Source organism: Lipophrys pholis (assembly GCF_963383615.2).
Source record: "Lipophrys pholis genome assembly, chromosome: 4".
Taxonomy (NCBI): Eukaryota; Metazoa; Chordata; class Actinopteri; order Blenniiformes; family Blenniidae; genus Lipophrys; species Lipophrys pholis.
This window is the reverse complement of record NC_137637.1, coordinates 20,164,409-20,179,881: the sequence shown is the minus strand read 5'-3', so window position 1 is coordinate 20,179,881 and position 15,473 is coordinate 20,164,409. Positions and strand designations below refer to the sequence as shown.

At 38.6% G+C, this 15,473-nt stretch overlaps 2 protein-coding genes across 7 annotated transcripts; both read left to right on the top strand.

Moving 5' to 3' along the window:
- The first annotated feature begins 1,004 nt into the window (after positions 1 to 1,004).
- Positions 1,005 to 10,267, top strand: adipor1a (adiponectin receptor 1a). Of its 2 annotated transcripts, none has more exons than XM_080462229.1 (8): positions 1,005 to 1,093; positions 3,869 to 4,084; positions 4,272 to 4,385; positions 6,350 to 6,521; positions 6,690 to 6,876; positions 7,555 to 7,742; positions 8,030 to 8,223; positions 8,406 to 10,267. In XM_080462229.1, exons 2-8 carry the CDS (start codon positions 3,938 to 3,940, stop codon positions 8,532 to 8,534), a joined length of 1,131 nt encoding a protein of 376 aa, XP_080318355.1. In that variant the 5' UTR covers positions 1,005 to 1,093; positions 3,869 to 3,937; the 3' UTR covers positions 8,535 to 10,267. The 2 variants fall into 2 exon arrangements, with proteins under 2 accessions (XP_080318355.1, XP_080318356.1); XM_080462230.1 differs by having other exon boundaries at positions 1,028 to 1,251.
- A 995-nt stretch (positions 10,268 to 11,262) lies between these two features.
- Positions 11,263 to 12,918, top strand: rabif (RAB interacting factor). 5 transcript variants are annotated; one of them, XM_080462065.1, is made up of 4 exons: positions 11,273 to 11,396; positions 11,482 to 11,517; positions 11,829 to 11,967; positions 12,423 to 12,918. In XM_080462065.1, exons 3-4 carry the CDS (start codon positions 11,836 to 11,838, stop codon positions 12,678 to 12,680), a joined length of 390 nt encoding a protein of 129 aa, XP_080318191.1. In that variant the 5' UTR covers positions 11,273 to 11,396; positions 11,482 to 11,517; positions 11,829 to 11,835; the 3' UTR covers positions 12,681 to 12,918. The 5 variants fall into 5 exon arrangements, with proteins under 5 accessions (XP_080318189.1, XP_080318191.1, XP_080318190.1 ...); XM_080462064.1 differs by having other exon boundaries at positions 11,482 to 11,596; positions 11,705 to 11,967; XM_080462062.1 differs by having other exon boundaries at positions 11,293 to 11,396; positions 11,482 to 11,596.
- The last annotated feature ends 2,555 nt before the right edge of the window (positions 12,919 to 15,473 follow it).

Genomic DNA, 15,473 nt, shown 5'->3' with positions numbered 1-15,473 from the left:
GTTTTACATATGTACATATGTAGACAAGCTTATTTATTCTATATGGGCATCATTCTAGTACCACTGCATTTATAGAGTGCTACTTTGGTTTCATCAGTCCATCATCCCAAAATCCACATGGCACATGCTTTCAAATTTTCAAATGTGGATTTTCCGTCAGTGGCATCACTCGTGGATTGATGCTTGGTTGAGGTGTTTGCTACAGGTTGAAAGAAGCAGCCTTTTTCATCTAGTTTCTTCTTAGCTCGATGTGCAGGTACCATCTCAATGTTTTCCGTTCATATAATTTTATGAGGAACCTGAATTAAAAATTTTTACACATTTGTGAACATTGAGAAATCACAGAAAAAATGTTTTCAAGACACTAGAACTTATAGATTATGAAGAATATTAACAGAATGAGGATGCAATAAGCCAAATAAGGAACTGGAAGAAACACACAGGGAGAACATACAAACTCCACACATGGTATTAGAACCTATGACCTTGCTGTAAGGCAGGTGCACTAACTACTGCTCCACTGTGTAACACATTGCACACCACCTAAAACATGTCACAGTGTGACTCATGTGAACCAGAGCCATTGCGTTTTTTATCCCACAGGTCATTAACGATATTATTTACTGCTTTATCCAACTGAGGGTCACAATGTGTCAAAACTAACCCCAGCTGAGCTAAACCGAATTAAGTTAGGTCACCAGTCCATCAGAGGACAAACAGATACTCAATTTACAAGTCATAAGAAAACCTCAAATTCATGTTTTGGACCAGAGAAACCCATCCACAGGGAGAACATAAAAAAACTCCATACATAAGGACCCCAACTCTAACTACTACACCACTGTTCCCTATATACATTCTGATATAAAGATGGCATTACAATGACCAGAGTCGTTCTTCGCCTTGAGAGTACTCTGTGTGGAGGATGGCAGTAAACAAAGGAGTATTTCGCTTTTTCTGTTTTTGAGCCTTTGTTTTGAAAGAAAAACATCTCCACTTTTAGTTTCCGGTAGAGTGCTGGACTTCCGGGGAGACTTGCGTTTCGTACATTGATAAATAATTCACCTTCCTGGTTCGGACGACACCTCGCCAGGTAACTTTTGTCCGTTTCATTGAGCTGTCGTCGCAGACGTTAGCACGGTTTCCCGTGCCTTGTATCGTATCGTGAAGACTTTAGCGTCGCTGCCAGCAAGTGAAAGAGACAAAGTGCCTCCTGCTCAGCGACAGCTTAGCAGCGCTACTAGCTACAAGGTAACGTTAGCAACCTGATTAATGGGAGTCACCCGACAGCGGCTGATCTCTCAGCTCCAGCGCTGATCGATTGATTTGGGTTCACATCTGCTTTCTGTGAAGCGTTTCGAGCCGAGCTACCGTGCTGGGTCGAGGTGAAGCGTTGTATTGGATGCGCTTGTTTACCTTTTGTACTCCGTGTTCCGTCTGACGCGGAGCTAACCCGCCGTCAACATCCGTCTGACTGCAACTTGTTTAAAGGATTCATTCTCGCTGTCAGCCTCGGATCTGCAACATAAATCATTATTCCGCCTTAAAGCTTCTGTTTTACGCAACCGTGAGTGCCGATTGATCATTTCTATGCCCGTGACACAGATGTGTGTAAGTTTTCTTTTGTTCTCTGGTTGTCACTGTTTGATCCAGGAAACGGAGATTTCAAAGGATTAATCTCCTGCCATTTTATAGCGACAGTCAGATAAATATTCAGCTCCAGTAACAAATCAGTAGACCACAAATTCCTATTATTAATTTGTATTGCCCTGCTATGTTCTATATTGCCACCACTGCATGGCCCTCTTATGCATTGTTCTCTACATCTGTCATAGCAACGTGTTCATTTTATATAGTTCCACTGTAAGGAGTATTATTACTCAGTCATGATAATAATCTTTTCTCAATTTTATATTTTAATCCAAATATTTCTATATAACACCCCCCCCCCCCCCCCCCCCTTTACAGGCAAGGAACAACTAACATTTATTAATTACAAATTTAGAAAAAACCCAGATGTGACTGCCACTGCTCGTTGATAATTTCATTTAGTAATGCAAATTTCCAGATACCTTAACAATTCTTTTGGCTAATTCCCATCATAAATATTGCTCATATCTTGAATTAGTTCAATGTAACTGCAAGCGATATCAGAGCTCTTAAACGTGGTGGAAAAAAACTGTCTTTGTCTTATTACATAGTAATGATGCATTTTAGGTTTCAGACTTGAACTATACTGCAGTGCTTTTCAAAACAAACAGGACAGCCATGACCTTGTCCCAGCACCCATTATAAATCTAATTGAAATCACATTCTGATGATTTATATCCCATCTATGTCTCAAATGATACAAACAGTGTCTATCAAACACAACATGAAAGACTGAAATTGGTACGGTATATATCAACCTTTCCATGTCATTTTGCTCGACAGATTATACATAAGAGTCTTTCTTACATTCTTTCAACACTGTTGCTGATGTGTTATTGTATTCATCAATGATTGTTCCTAAAACCCGCTCTGTTTATAGAGCAGCCTCCTGCCAGTGATGCACCCACAGCTTTAGAGCTGCAAATGAGGGCAATCAAAGCATTGATACATTTATTTCTGTGGAGAGTGAAACTATGTTGGAGAGCCTCTAAGGTGCTCAGATTACAGAATAGATTTAACAGATGTAAGTCCACACAGAAAACATTTACATTGCAACATCTCATTAGTGAACAGCTGAAATTTGTGTCAAATAAACGTGCTAAAACTGTGATGATTGATCCTGAGCAAAAGAATATTCACAAATAAGATGTATAGTAGATACTAGATAATGAATCATTTACAAATGTGTAAGTACATTCGTACCAAAAACACACAGAAGTTTGTCTGCATTGCATTATAATTCCAATTTTCTTCCCAAATATCTCTAATTAAGAGCAGTGTTTTTGTTTATTTTTGTGAGGATTTATAGGCTAGAGAAAGAAAAAGAAAAACTATAGGGAGAGGATGAGCAACTTTGGATTTAGTGAGGGCCAAAAGGCCAAACTGTGAGCAAACTCATCTGACAAGGATGTATGAGAATTGTGCCGACTAATTCAATGAAAAGGATTAATTGTATGTGTCTAATTTTAGTTGATATGCATGCATTGGATAATAAAGAATATTTTTAAATACCTAAATTAGGTTGTTTTTCTTTGTTTTGTTTTGGAGGTTTTTGCAGAAATTTCATTGATTCAAATGTGCTTAAAATGACCATCCTGATGCCATTATATTCTTAATACTTTTTGGAAATTGACTCGTGTGTGACGAAGAAAATGGCCCATGGGCCACCAGTTGAAACATCTAGACCTTTCAATTACTTATGATGGATCCTGTTTCAGCACCAGGTTTCAGGTGACAACCTGCCATTGTAGCAAAGCTCAACCTGACTGCACACATTTAGCACCTTTTTAGATTAAGCAAAAAGTCTGCAGCTGTCCTTTGTAAGTTGTTTACGTTGTCTGAAAAGAAACTTCAGTTCAAGGAAGCAGTTTTCTGTCCCATCAACTAAAACTTCATGCTGTGCACAAACATTTTTGAAGTTATGTAAAGAGCACCTGGCAATTCATTCCAAAAATTGCTATTTGTATTGTTTTGCCATGCTTCTGTACTCATAAGCCGTTTAAAATATTATTTCTTTTCATGACTTTCTTGTATTTAATGACATGTATAATCATGTGTAGTTTAACAGAAGGTTTTTATTTGCTTGAGCTCTCTGTGTCTGTGTATTCCTCTGAATGTGTTCCCTGTCGGCCAGATTAACAAAAAGATTCTTTGTCAACAGTGAGAAAGTGCATCGATATGCTCTGTAGAAAAGCTGATTATTACTCTGTTTCCTCAGGAGAAAATTGAAGTGTACCATCTGAAGCAGCACACAGAGACAGTGAGTGGGTCATCAGGCAGTCTCCTTATGTCAGGCCGAAACGGGTCTGCCAGTGATGCAGACTGCCGGATCTCTGAGGACTGCCATGTCCCAGATGTTGAGCTGATGGAGCTTGGGCCGCTGCTGGAGGAGGGAGGGGTGCGGCAGGGAGCATCTAAAGGCGTCCATTCAGAGGTAGCATCGTTTCAGACAAAAACACTCAAAGTTTCTTGATAGTTTCTGCTTTCAGTCCCTGGATTTTGAGGTTTTTCCGGCTGATGGGGAGATCTGACCTCTCCGTTCTGCAAGCGCAGAGATTTTTGTTGTTCAAAAAGAGGTTGTTTTCTCAGTAAATTCACTCTCCTGTTGTGCTCAATTTAAGGGAGCCGCAATGCTTGCCGATGAGGAAGATGAGGATGATGAGGTGGGAGAGGTGTTGACCTTACCTCTTCAGGCTCACCACGCAATGGAGAAGATGGAAGAGTTTGTACACAAGGTAATACAGGCTTTTTCAGAACAGTAAACAACACTTATGGATTTGCTATTTGCAAACGTCGTGTAGATAACGGAGAAAAAACACTGCTTCAAAAGAATGAGGTGGACATTTGTACATGAAGATTTTTTTTTCTTTAAAACTATAAACCGCTAATACATAATATTAAGTCTAGGCAAATGTCTATCTTGACTAAAATCATAGACCCAGTATCAGCCCGTTTTACTATCCAAAGTGCTTATTCAGATTAGAATGACAGTATTCAAATGATGGGACGATCCATCTCACATCTGTCACACTGAGTGTTTCAATCAGTTTAGGTCTAAAAATGGGTGTTTTGATAAAACCATTAATATTCATCATGCACTTATTTAGTTTTTTATCATGATTTAATACAAATCAGTCCGACAAGGAAAAGGAAACTCCAACACTTTTTTTTTTAATGTTGTGCACTCTTTAGTGCCTCCCAATGAAAGCCTGCCTCACACTTTAAACCCCCATAAATCCAGATTTAACACTCCTGTTTTTATATTAATACTCTTACTTGGAGTGAAGGTGAGACCCGCTGTCGGAAGCCGTTCTTTAGCACCATGATCAATTTGGGAATATTTTAATCATAAATTCAATATCTTGTCTCTCAACTGTAGATTCTCCTCTAATCATTCTCATAAAATCCATTATTGTTATTAAAAGTTGGTTCTAAAATCCTAAAACCGTGGCCAACCAGAAAAGCCGTTCAGTGACAGTGCACTGGTTCGCACAAAATGATTGTGTCAAAGCAGCACAAATATTGCTGCAAGCCATTTTACCTGAGCTCAAACCGAACAAGGTGTTGAACTGATGGGCGTCTCCCGGCTCTCGTACATTTCTGTGGTTTGAATGTGAGGGATCCTGTTTGAATGTGTCATGTGGGTTTTATTTTTTTGAAACTGAACATCAGGTTTTGTCACCTGAACATCAGGTTTGTAGTTTGTCCCTCAAATGTCTCCGATCAACAGTGACTGATTTATGAGTTATTAGCAAACGCATAATAAAAAGATTTTTCTAAAAAAGATGTGACGTTTTTATTGTACAATAAAACCTAAGGTAATATACGGTGTTTTGACAGCTCCAAACGAAGGTAGTTTAAAATAAATCAAATGATATCAAGCATGAATTTATGAATAATTTTGTTTGGGGGGAATATCATTTTAATATAGAATTATAAATGTATCTTATTTTGAGCTGTTTTTCCCTCCTCAGTACTTAAGTTTGTATTTTCCATTTATATTTGTGTACCTTGCTTTGTCCTTTTATTCTTTTATATTATTCAATTGTCTTGTTTAATGTTTGTATTCCTATATTCTTCCTCTCTTTTTAATAATTCTAGTATATTTTTTTAATGCCTTGAGTTCCATTCTTGTCTTCTTCTGTCTTTTGCCCATTGGTCGGGATCAAAATCCTTTTATTGTCATTATGCATGTTTCTATATACACAACAAAATTGCAATTGGAAGTCTCAGCTTTCAGCAAGAAGAAAAAGGCATTTAATAGATTTGAGAAATTGTAAACACAATAAACTCAGATGAAATATGTACATTTAGAGTACTCAAAGATAATACTCAAATACACATTTCAAAAGGTGCGAGCACAGTGCAGTGGCCAGGCTGTGCGAGGAGTCCGTCTTCCTGTGAAGCAATTTAAAATATACTAACCTGGATGAAAAGTGCTGTATAGATAAAGTTTGATTGATAGAGGTAAAATGTTATACAAGAAGTACAAAGCTGTAGCTTTTATGAAGAGAAAGTATACATCAAAAATGAGTACAATTATGATCGAGAGAATTGGTGTTATAACATTTTTGTTATGTCTTTCCAACATTGTTTAGCAGTATTAGAGATGGCCTTACCCCACAGATTTTCAGTTACAGAGCCGTGCTGGGAGTGTGATTTTAGGCCATTGTGGGTGAAAGTTATTCCTGTTTTTCAGGTTTGGGAGGGGCGCTGGAGAGTCATCCCTTTTCATGTCCTGCCAGAGTGGCTTAAGGACAACGATTACCTCCTGCATGGTCACCGACCCCCAATGCCCTCCTTCCGCGCCTGTTTTGGAAGCATCTTCAGAATTCACACCGAGACGGGAAACATCTGGACGCACCTCTTAGGTTGACCATGAAAACTGTCTTCGGCATGAATTGATTAACCATTTTGTTAAATAGTTTTACGAAGATATTATGGACATTTCTGGTGCCTGTCCCATTCTTGCCTGTCAAAACTGCAGCTGTGGCCTGAGAAAATAAACGGAGTCTGTTTGTTGTTTTATTTCTCCTCAGGGTTGATCTTATTCATTTGTCTGGGCACGTTAACCATGCTGAGGCCCAACATGTACTTTATGGCCCCGTTGCAAGAGAAAGTTGTGTTCGGGATGTTCTTCCTGGGAGCGGTGCTGTGCCTCAGCTTCTCCTGGCTTTTTCATACCGTCTACTGCCACTCTGAGAAAGTTTCTCGGACGTTCTCCAAGTAAGAACCTTCTACTGTCTGTCTTTTTTTTAATGTTCATTTATGCAATAGAAAATGTTTACCTCCACACACTGAATGTCTTCATATGTTTTCCGGCATGCAGATCCAGCCACCACCAACAATATATTGCCATTATTGATAGATACTTGCAGTTCAAGAATAGAAAGGTCAACAATTTCTCTCAACCAAAACATGATCTCCTAATTCATTAACAATAGATTTTCTGCTTTGGTGTGCAATAGCTGACATAATCATTAAACGACTAAAACAAGTTGCTGTAATGCACAGCGGTGATGGTTTGCTGCAGATTCCACCGGTCGACATGCCAAATGTCCTTCAGCAAAAAAGTGAACCCCAGATTTCTCCTGTACACTGCCAGCACTCTGCATTTAAGCTCTGCGCTTCTGTGTAAGTGTGGATGAATGGGATTCAGGCAGACGTACATGAGCTGGTCTATGGTTGAGGCTGCAAAATAAATGCAATCACTGTGGAAGATCGTTATAGTGTCACTTAACATTTGGCTTGATTATGATTTATTACGCAGCCACTCACCCAAACCGCAAAGCGTTTATTCTGTTTTTGTATCCAGGTGGAGTTTATCATAAATGAACAGTGTGTGAATTAGAATAGATTGTCTTTTCTATTAACCAAACGTTTCTGTTGCACCTCTCTCCTCAGGCTTGACTACTCGGGCATTGCCCTCCTAATCATGGGCTCCTTCGTGCCCTGGCTGTACTACTCGTTCTACTGTTCCCCTCAGCCTCGACTTATCTACCTCACTATAGTATGTGTCCTGGGCATTGCGGCAATCGTAGTGGCTCAGTGGGACCGGTTTTCAACGCCTCGTCACAGACCTACGAGAGCAGGTACGCACCACTTAAGGACAACATGCCAATTTTTTTGTACATACACTCCCCCATTTGTGCTCTTGTTTCAGTTTGGGATGAATTTGCATTTTAATTAAACATCTGTCACTAGTTGTACTGTGGCGGTAATTTCCCTACTGAGTGGCAGACCACCAAATGTCGAGGAAACACTGATGGCATGTTGTGGTTACGAATGATTGTAGGGTCCTGTTTGAAACCGGAAAATAGTTTTGATAAAAACTGTTCGTTTGTCTATTAAAAGATCCTTAACTTTATGCTTTTTGTAGGTGTTTTCATGGGTCTTGGACTCAGTGGCATTGTTCCCACCATGCACTTCACCATCGAGGAGGGCTTCGTTAAGGCCACTACTGTGGGACAGATGGGCTGGTTCTACCTGATGGGTGCCATGTACATCACTGGTGCCGGTCTGTATGCAGCCAGGATTCCTGAGCGCTATTTCCCTGGCAAGTGTGACATCTGGGTAAGTGTTTATTGTGATTTAACAATATTCACAGCACTAGGTTTATTGACAGTACTACTAGATAAAACAGAGATAATGCAACTGATTATTGATATTTTTTTAAATTCACACTGAAAGATAAATGTAGCATCCAATGACTAACTTTTTTTTTTTTTTTTTCTCTCCTTCCATTCTTTGTTTAGTTCCATTCTCATCAGATTTTTCACGTTCTGGTCGTGGCCGCAGCGTTCATCCATTTCTACGGAGTTTCCAACCTCCAGGAGTTTCGCTATGGCCTTGAGGGAGGATGCACAGATGACTCTCTACTCTGAGAAGCTTGACTGTGACTTATACTTTTTTATAGCCCATTAAACACACACCACACACACAAAATGCTGCTGGAATTCGAATTTAGTCACTTCTCGCTATTTCTGTACTTCTGATTTGCTAACTTCTTGTTTGGGTTTTAGTTGACTTTCCTCTTTGGCTTTTTTTTGCTCCAGTAAAGTAGCATTAACTAGCCATAGTGCAATGGAGGGAACAGACACTACTTGTTACTATGATCATATTACAGCTAAGGGAAAAAGGGGATTCTGACCAAACGTGTGTGTGTTCCTGAAATCATAGTCTCCTCTTTTAAGCTCACTGGTGCCCCAAACCCCTCATTATCTGTTACTGTTTTGCACAAAGAGTGAGAAGAGTATTAGTTGGGCTGTAGCAGAGAGCACATACTGTAAAGCGTTCTCATTCCCGCCTCCAGTCTCCATGCAGGTAAAATGAATGTACAGTCTGCCATGAATTTGATGTAGAGCAATCCCAGGGCCATTCAGGTGCTTGAGAACTTGTAGTAGACTCATACACACATAGACACGCTTCTATGATGATGTTCATACACAAATGTGGTGGGAAAAGAAGTCACCTCTTTTTTTTCCCACACATTCTGTGTTGTTAGTGCTTGTTCATCTGTCAGCAAAATCACAGAGGACCATCACAAATACCTACTCGGCAATAAACTAGAAGTTGAACCCTGAAGAACCTTTTTGAATCCCACAATCCAAAGTTGTTGCATTTGTTTGATTTGACTTTGTGAGATCTCTTCGGGGACTGCAGATTAAAAATAGACTATTGGCTTGTTTATTGATCTGAACTGTCCCCACTAAATATAACAATAAAATATATGTATTCATTTCAGTACTGCATATGTTACATACAAGTGTGTCTGGGTAACAATCATTATTTTATGGTTTAGGTGCTGGGTATTTCTGTTTGTTTGCATTTTATACTGAAATCTATAGGTGTTTCTTTACATTTGGCACATTACTTCAGGTCCCAAACAGATTATTGAATGGCACATAAAAGCTGTGGGTGCTCATGGAAAAGTATGTCATCTTGATACAGGTTAGACTGAGCTGTTAAACATGTGGAATAAGACCTAGCCAGCCATTATTTATCAATCAAAACATCTAGAATTAGTTTCTATAGTGACAGTTCTCGGCCTACGCACAATGTACAGATCTGCATTGGAGGAAATTCTTTGTTTTTAGTTTTTTTGTTAGTTAGGTTTTTTTTTTCCTTTAGTGCTAGACTTCAGATGAAAGGAGAGGTGTAAATATCCAATGCACCTTAGCGAATACTATTAAAGAAATTCGATACTTTAAATTACCGTTGGAGGTTTAAAAAATTGTATGATTGATATAAACTTTTAGTATTCCTGTGCCTTAGGCCAATGGAAATGTTTTTAAATACGACGGCCTATCTTAACAGTCAAGGAAGCGCAAAGATTTTCCAGATGTTGACTTTTCTTGTTTTCCTTGCCATATATATATTATATCCAATTGGATTTAAAGTTCCATTGATAGGTTGTATGATCTGCTGTTTAAGACTCCTTTTTCTAGATGAACTTATTCAAGCTTTATTACGAGAACTAAAATGATGTGTGTATTCTTGACTTTGTGTTATGTCCTGTGCAGAAAGTGATAAATCATACATTTCGCTGAAATGTAAACCTAAATATTTATTAATAGTAATCTTGGAAAATTATTGTAATAAATTTTTTTCCACATGTACAAATGCCTCGTCCACCTTTCCTCCAGCACCGTGACACTGACCAAGCAGATTTTTCACAAATGACATTTGCTAAAGTCAAGTCAGCAGTCTAGCAACTGTAAAGACAACAGAAATATATATTTTCTTCTGCTCAGGTATCCACTGCCACATTGTTTGTTTTAAGCAACCAAAAATAACTTGATTACAAAAAATATTTTACTTGGGCTACATGTCAGTGTTTCCTTATAAACAGAGAAATAACATTTTCAAATTAAAGTTAAACAAACCCTCAACTCATAAATTCTCTTCAGGGTTCTAGTCAGGGCAATTAGCTCGGCAATCAAGCTCAGTAAGACCTTTGTCACTAAAGCGATTATATGAGGGTTTTAGATTTATTGATTGTGAAAAGTCTTGTTTTAAAAAGGAAATCTACATGTATGAAATACTCTCAAATCCTTTAGATACTGTGCTGAATACAGATTTGATAAAACACAGTGTACCAACATGAGTAGATGATATCGAATCCTGAATGACTTCACAATGGGCTTCAAGCAGCTTGGATTCTGAACCCTTCTCTCCATCTCAACACTGGGACCTTGATTTTCAATTCAATGGCAAAATGTATTCTTGCCCATCTACTCCACTTTGTCTTTATTAATTTTCTCCTAATCTGCTTTGATCCAGGTCTCCCAACTCTTTTTAGCAGTGATCTTTTGAGAATTATCAACCTGCTTGACCGAGCTGTGGGTCTTTATATGAGAAATTTTAAAATAACCAAAAATTTCCAAATATTTTTTATTGAGTAACAGGTCCAAACCTATTCAGAAAGGCCTGCAAGTCTGGGCTCAAACCCGTTATAATCTCACTGTGGGGTAAGAGTAGTAACCACTACAGCCCACCAGCCTTGCTATCCTCCCCGTGAATTTATTTCTTTATTTTTAGAACACGTTAGGAAGCGCAGTTTCCAGTATAATTTGAAATAATAATATGGTGTCGAAATGCGGAACTATGGTCAGTGCAATCTGTTGGACGGAAGCGTTTACCAGCTGCACGCTGAAATATCAGCTACAATGCTAGTCTAGCCTCACAAAGTGTCAGCTTGACGATTTTACTGCAGTATTTGCTGTTTTCTTCATTTCAACCCGCAGGTATGTATTATTCGTACTATTTGCTTGTTGTGTAACTGTTAGCTCTGGCCATGTCAAACCCGGATATGTGTTTTTTTGGCTTTAGACGGCTCCAGAGTTATTACGAGCATCAGTGGAAGAGGTGGGGCGTAAACAGATAAAGACATCTTCATCATAAATAATAAAAAAAATCTTGAATTATTTCTCACGATGACTCTTTGGTAAATACGATGTGTATTCTGTGCATGGCGTAAAATGTGTACGTTTACTTGCCGCAGACTTCCGCACTACAAATTTCCCTGAGATCCTGTTCTTCTTTGTATGTTCAGTGATTCAAACCGTAACAGCTGAGTATTGTGACTCTGATCGGCGCAGTCTTCTAACGAGAGAAACAACCCCCCCGGTCATTTGCTTTTCCGTGACACACGTCTCGGTACACTGGTTGTTTGTCAGGTTCGTGATGGACGGCAGTCAGGCTGCGGATCGGTCCGACCTGGTTTCAGAGGACGGAAAAAACATCAAAACTGTCCTGTGTCAACGCTGCGGGTCCAAGGTGCTGTGTCCCGGCATGGCTGTGTTTGCAGAGAAGGAGGTATGAACACGGCCTTCTGTATGAATAGACTCGCACATTCTTTGAATTTCATACAAACAGGACACCCCAGACAAGGATGAAGCAGTGCTATGTGTTCTCCAGAAGTATTCATGCACAGATAACATTTGAATGAATAAAGCTATTAGGTTAGTGTTAAAAAGTTGTAAATGGTCAATAATTGTATACGTTTATTAGTTATTCTAAAGCAAGTCCCCACGTCTTATTGGAAGCATAAAGCACAGATGTGTTTTATAAAAACAGATGCAAATTGTGAATTTAAGATGTTACTCTGTTGTTTGGTAAAATAAAAAGCCACATAAATAAAATCATACTTTATAATGTTAAAACCATCTTGGTCTTACTTTACGTCAGTTTCCACCTACATTAACTTTTTCAACTAAATCCAAAACCTGTGTGTTTTTCTGTATCCCCTGGACTGTGTTTGCTGTCTCCAGCTGTTCCTGCCATCCATGCGGAAAAAGACCAGCCTCAGCAGCAGCAGCACCACAGAGGGCTCAGTGGATGGTGACACTCTGACTGCCCACTGGTTAGTGGACGACATGTTCATCTTCGAGAATGTGGGCTTCACCAACGATGTGGGAAGGATTAAGTACCTCATTTGTGCGGATTGTGAGATCGGACCAATCGGTTGGCACTGTCTGGATGACAAGACCAGCTACTACATTGCCTTGGAGAGGGTGACTCATGAATAGTGTCGGAACATGTGTGTGCCCACAAGAACTTTAAAAAAAAAATGTGTTGGCAGGCTATGCATCGATTCATTGATTTACTGCCAGAGTTGACCTCAATTCCATCCATCACATACACACGCTTTTACAGATACTGTCATGTGTACATTGTTTATGTGACAGGATTGTGTTACTTTGTTCCTGTCAAGAATACAACTGTCATGTTCCAATAAAAAAAGGAAAGTTGTCTCTATCGGCCTTCATATTGTTTTGCATCATTATTAAGATTTCCCCCTCTTTTGGTCTATTAACTACTGATGGTTTACATTTATGTGCTTTACTTGTGAAATAGTCAAGCAATTCAACAATAACTTTTATCAAGTAAAGAAAATAAAGGATTTTGGTAAGGACAGCAGAATTATAGTAAATTATGGACAAAAACTTTTAAATATAACCATTTCTTTTTCTCAGACTTGAAGGATTCATAAGTTCTTAATTTCAAATCAAAATTAGTTCAATTAGTTGTAATCATTTCTTGAATTGTATTATGCTATTTTTATAGGTGTAGGTTTGATCAAAGGTATTCAATTGTATTTCCAACAATTATGATGTGATGTTGTGCTCATTACATTTTCCATTGAATTTGAATTAAACAAGATATTGGCTAGTAACTAAACCCGTATTGAACAGTATATAGGTCAGGTATGAAAGATTTTGAGAAAGTCATACCAATGACTCCCAAATATTTGAGATTGTGCTGAAAAATTCTTTTCAGTGCATTCAACGTGAAAATAGCAATATTGTAATAACAAACACTGATTCAAACAGGAAAAAGTTGTACAGTGTAGATGGATAAAATTAAACATTTGCTCATTTATGTCTCAGGTAGTGCATTTTTGTATTTGTTTTTAACTATAAATTGTGTGTGATTTACACGATGCACTAAAAGTACACTTAAGAATACAGTACCATATCTCTACAGAGATTGTGACTGTGATCAATCAGTCTCACTGTTACTTGTTGGTATTGCACATTTACATTCTCAGTAAGTTCGTGCAAGTATGAATGAAAGGAAGAAGCAACGATCTCCTTATTTTATGGTGTAGCTATTTCCGTAACCACTAGATGTCCTCGTTTAATTTGATAATTTCCTGGTCGCTTATGTGATGTGGGCATTGTTCCTGTGTGCGCAGTGTGCCTGTCTGCTATTGGCTCTGCCTGCACCCAGTCATCTTAACGCCACATCAGTAGTACTGAGTTTAATACACTGTGATCAGATGAAACCTATTGGAGTCCCCTTTTTTCTTGCCATTGTGAACGTCGAGATTTGCTACATTAAAAGAGAGATAATGCTATTTTAAACACTATAATAACAATAATAATAGGTACTTATTGTGGTATAACAGCTGCAAATGGCGACATGTTGTAACTACAGTGCGACTTCATACACAATCATTCACGGAAATATAACAATCATGCAACCAGTGCACGAGATAAAAAACAAAAAAACATCCAAATCACCGTGAACCGTGTGCATTTCGATGAGTGTATAGTAGACATCGACTGGAATCTAGAAATCCACTGTGAGAATATCATGAAAGGAAAAAGACACCTGCCATGTCTCATTATAGTTTACATGCAAAAGAAACAGGAAGTTCAATCGAAACCGAGAAAAACAACATCCAGTCGACGTCTCACATCCAGTAACATAAAAACAACATTTTAGAGCACTCAATAAATGACATGTATGAGGCTGTGATCAAAATTGAGCATCTTGTGAAATAGCTTCATTTAAAACAGGAAGGAATGCAGGAAGTCACAAAAAAGCAGTTGGTCACTTCAACGATATAATAATAATAATAATAATAATAATAATAATAATAATAATAATAATAATAACGTTTTGTTTTGTTTTTTGCAGAAATAACTAACAACCTCAGCAGATTTTAGAGTAACACTACCAACCAAATATTACAAAATCAACACAATATACAACTGGAACAAACAAACAAGTATAAACACAGTTGAATTTGGTTCATTATTGACATCTTGTACCCTTCTCTACATTTATAATACAATTATATGATACTAATGTTTTATTTAAGAGGTTTTCGGGGTTTACTGTGGAAAAAAAATGTTTATTGTGACAACATAAACAGCTGAACCCAGCACGTGACTGCTCTCCGCCAATCAGCAAGCTCCTCTAGACCATTTAAAAACGAAGTGCCGGCCAGCGCGCAAAGATCTGGGGGTGTGTTTGAATAGAAAACGGTGACCACTGTCTGATACGGCTATTCTTTCAGCACGGCCGGGCGGGGCCAGCAGCTGTCATCCCGACTCACCCAACTCGTTTATAAACCGACTGAACCGAGTGCGCCGTCGTGCCAGAGGGTGAAATAATCCAACTCATCCAAAGGGGGGGGGCAGTGATATGCGTGGAGACCAGATAACCAATAAACCGTATAATGCCAAACTACGTGTTCTCAGCGTGTTAACTATGTAAATAAACACTATCTGGTAGTTATTTCAATGACACCAGAGTGGGCTGCAAACGTGTTGAAGCCGTTCTTCTACCTGGGCACAGTCTTTTAGTCAATTCACCCATCCTGATATAATGACGCAAAAAAAAAGCTTCTAGTGGGGTAACAATCTCCAAACGGTGGTGACATTTAAATTGTGGCAACAATTTGCAGTTATTCCGGCGATTAATTGTTATAGTTACATTTAAATTGAGCGTAGCCTACATAATTTGGGTGTCTACTTTTCGAGGCGGAAGCGCACCGTGTGTGGCTGTCACTAGCTCGTCTCCAACTAGAT

Coding starts and splice junctions, on each gene's coding strand:
- adipor1a (XM_080462229.1), top strand. CDS start 3,938: ATGTCAGGCCGAAACGGGTCTGCCAGTGATGCAGACTGCCGGATCTCT. Junction 4,085..4,271: donor CTAAAGGCGTCCATTCAGAG/GTAGCATCGTTT, acceptor GCTCAATTTAAG/GGAGCCGCAATGCTTGCCGA. Junction 6,877..7,554: donor GTTTCTCGGACGTTCTCCAA/GTAAGAACCTTC, acceptor CTCTCTCCTCAG/GCTTGACTACTCGGGCATTG.
- rabif (XM_080462062.1), top strand. Junction 11,968..12,422: donor CTGTGTTTGCAGAGAAGGAG/GTATGAACACGG, acceptor TGCTGTCTCCAG/CTGTTCCTGCCATCCATGCG.